The 2,063-nt window shown below is 44.0% G+C and overlaps 1 protein-coding gene across 1 annotated transcript; it reads right to left on the bottom strand.

The window, feature by feature from the left end:
• Window positions 1-363: 363 nt before the first annotated feature.
• Window positions 364-873, bottom strand: LOC118356111 (developmental pluripotency-associated 5 protein-like). The gene has a single exon (XM_035723109.1). It carries the CDS (start codon window positions 871-873, stop codon window positions 523-525), a length of 351 nt encoding a protein of 116 aa, XP_035579002.1. The 3' UTR covers window positions 364-522.
• Window positions 874-2,063: the final 1,190 nt, after the last annotated feature.

Here is a 2,063-nt window from a genome sequence, read left to right as displayed (position 1 = left end):
TAGTGCTCATTTCTCTCTCTCTCTCTCTCTCTCTTTCTCTCAATTCCAGTGGGAGGGCGCCTGGGTGGTTCAGTCAGTTAAGCATCCAACTCTTGATCTCAGCTCAGGTCTTGATCTCAGGGTCATGAGTTTAAGCCCTGTGTTGGGCTCCATGCTGGGCATAGAGCCTTACTTAAAAATAAAAAAATAATAAATTAAATAAATTCCAGTGTAGTTAGCATACAGCATTATATTAGTTTCAAGTGTACAATATAGTGATTCAACAGCTCCTTATATTACTCAGTGCTCATCGTGATAAATGTACTCTTTTTTTTTTGCTATTTATTTAAAAATTTATTTTAATTAGCAAACCTGGGAGGGGGAGCCACATTAGAACTCAGAGACAAAGGTGGAGACCCAAAAATCAGCTGGTTTTTCCTTGTCAGGCTGGAGGAGAATTTCAACCAGACCACATCCATTCCAGCTCTGGAGACAGTTTACTCTTTAAATCCTGATTCCAGGTACGTTGGTTGCAAACTGGCTTCACTTCATCCAAGGACCTAGCTCTAGGGCTTTCATGGCATCCTCAAGTTTGAGCATCCCTCGTTCCGGTCGCTGGCGGTGCCATTCGGCCATGGACTGGAGCATCCACCTGGCCCTGAGCTTATCCAAGTAAGAGCCATAAACCACGATCTCAGTGAGGTCCGAGGATTCCAGAACCTTTAGCTCGAGCATGACTTTGCTCACTTGCTCGATGTACGGGATTCGAGATCCAGCTGGGCCAAACATAGCTTCCAAGAGCTGCGTCTGGACCTGCAACACCTCGGGATCCTTCAAGTCTTTGGGAGCTTTCACACACGGTGGAATATCTTTTCGTTCTGGTAGCGTCCCCATCTGGACTGCCTCAAAACTAACCACACTCCAACCTAGGCTAGGCCTGAGTCGCCCCCGATAAATGTACTCTTAATCCCCATCACCTATTTCACCCATCCCCCCATCTACCTCCCCTCTGGAGGTATCTATCTCTGTAGATAACAAACTGTTTTTTTGGTTTGACTCTTTTTTTCCTTTGTCCATTTGTTTTGTTTCTTAAATTCCACATATGAGTGAAATCATACGGTATTTTTCTTTCTCTGACTGGCTTATTTCACTTAGCATAACACTCTCTAGATCCACCCATGTTGTTGCAAATGGCAAGATTTCATTCTTTTTTATATTATAAATATAAAATATTCCATTGTGAACATTCCATTGTGTATATAGACCACATCTTTTTTATCCATTCATCTATCGACAGACATGGGCTGCTTCCATAGTTTGGTTATTGTAAATAATGCCACAGTAAACATAGGGGTGCATATTTCCCTTCAAATTACTGTTTTTATATTCTTTGAGTAAATACCCAGTAGTGCCATTCCTGGGTCTTAGGCTAGTTCTATTTTTAATTTTTTGAGGAACCTCCATACTGTCTTCCACAGTGGCTGCACCAGCTTGCATTCTTGCCAGCAGTGCACAAGGGTTCCTTTTATTCCACATCCTCACCAACACTTATTTCCTCTTTTTATTAAGATTTTATTTATTTATTTGGGAGAGAGAGAGTGAGAGAGAGAGAGAGAGATCACGATCAGGGGGGAAGGGTAGAGGGAGAAGCAGACTCCCCACTGAGTAGGGAGCCTGATGTGGGACTCGATCCCAGGACCTCGGGATCATGACCTGAGCTGAAGACAGACACTTAACGGACTGAGTCACCAAGGCGCCCACACTTGTTGTTTCTTGGGGTTTTGATTTTAGCCATTCTGACAGATGTGAGGTGATACTCATTGTGGTTTTGATTTGCATTTCCTTGCTGATGAATGATGTTGAGCATCTTTTCATGTGTCTGTTGGCCATCTGGATGTCTTCTTTGGAGAAATGTCTGTTTGGGTCTTCTGCCCATCTAATGCTCAGCTCTCGGGCAGGCAGTTTTCTCACAATAGGTTCCTCATGGGCACAGCTTCCTTGAGCATCTGCGTCATGCAGACCAGTTTTTCCAGTGACCAGCTCCTGCTGAGGTCAGCTTTCCCAGCTCCCAGTTCCTGAGCAGG

This window comes from Zalophus californianus, chromosome 11 (assembly GCF_009762305.2).
Source record: "Zalophus californianus isolate mZalCal1 chromosome 11, mZalCal1.pri.v2, whole genome shotgun sequence".
Taxonomy (NCBI): domain Eukaryota; kingdom Metazoa; phylum Chordata; class Mammalia; order Carnivora; family Otariidae; genus Zalophus; species Zalophus californianus.
Note: the sequence above shows the minus strand (reverse complement) of the source record. Positions and strands in the feature narration are given on the sequence as shown.

Coding starts and splice junctions, on each gene's coding strand:
- LOC118356111 (XM_035723109.1), bottom strand. CDS start 873: ATGGGGACGCTACCAGAACGAAAAGATATTCCACCGTGTGTGAAAGCT.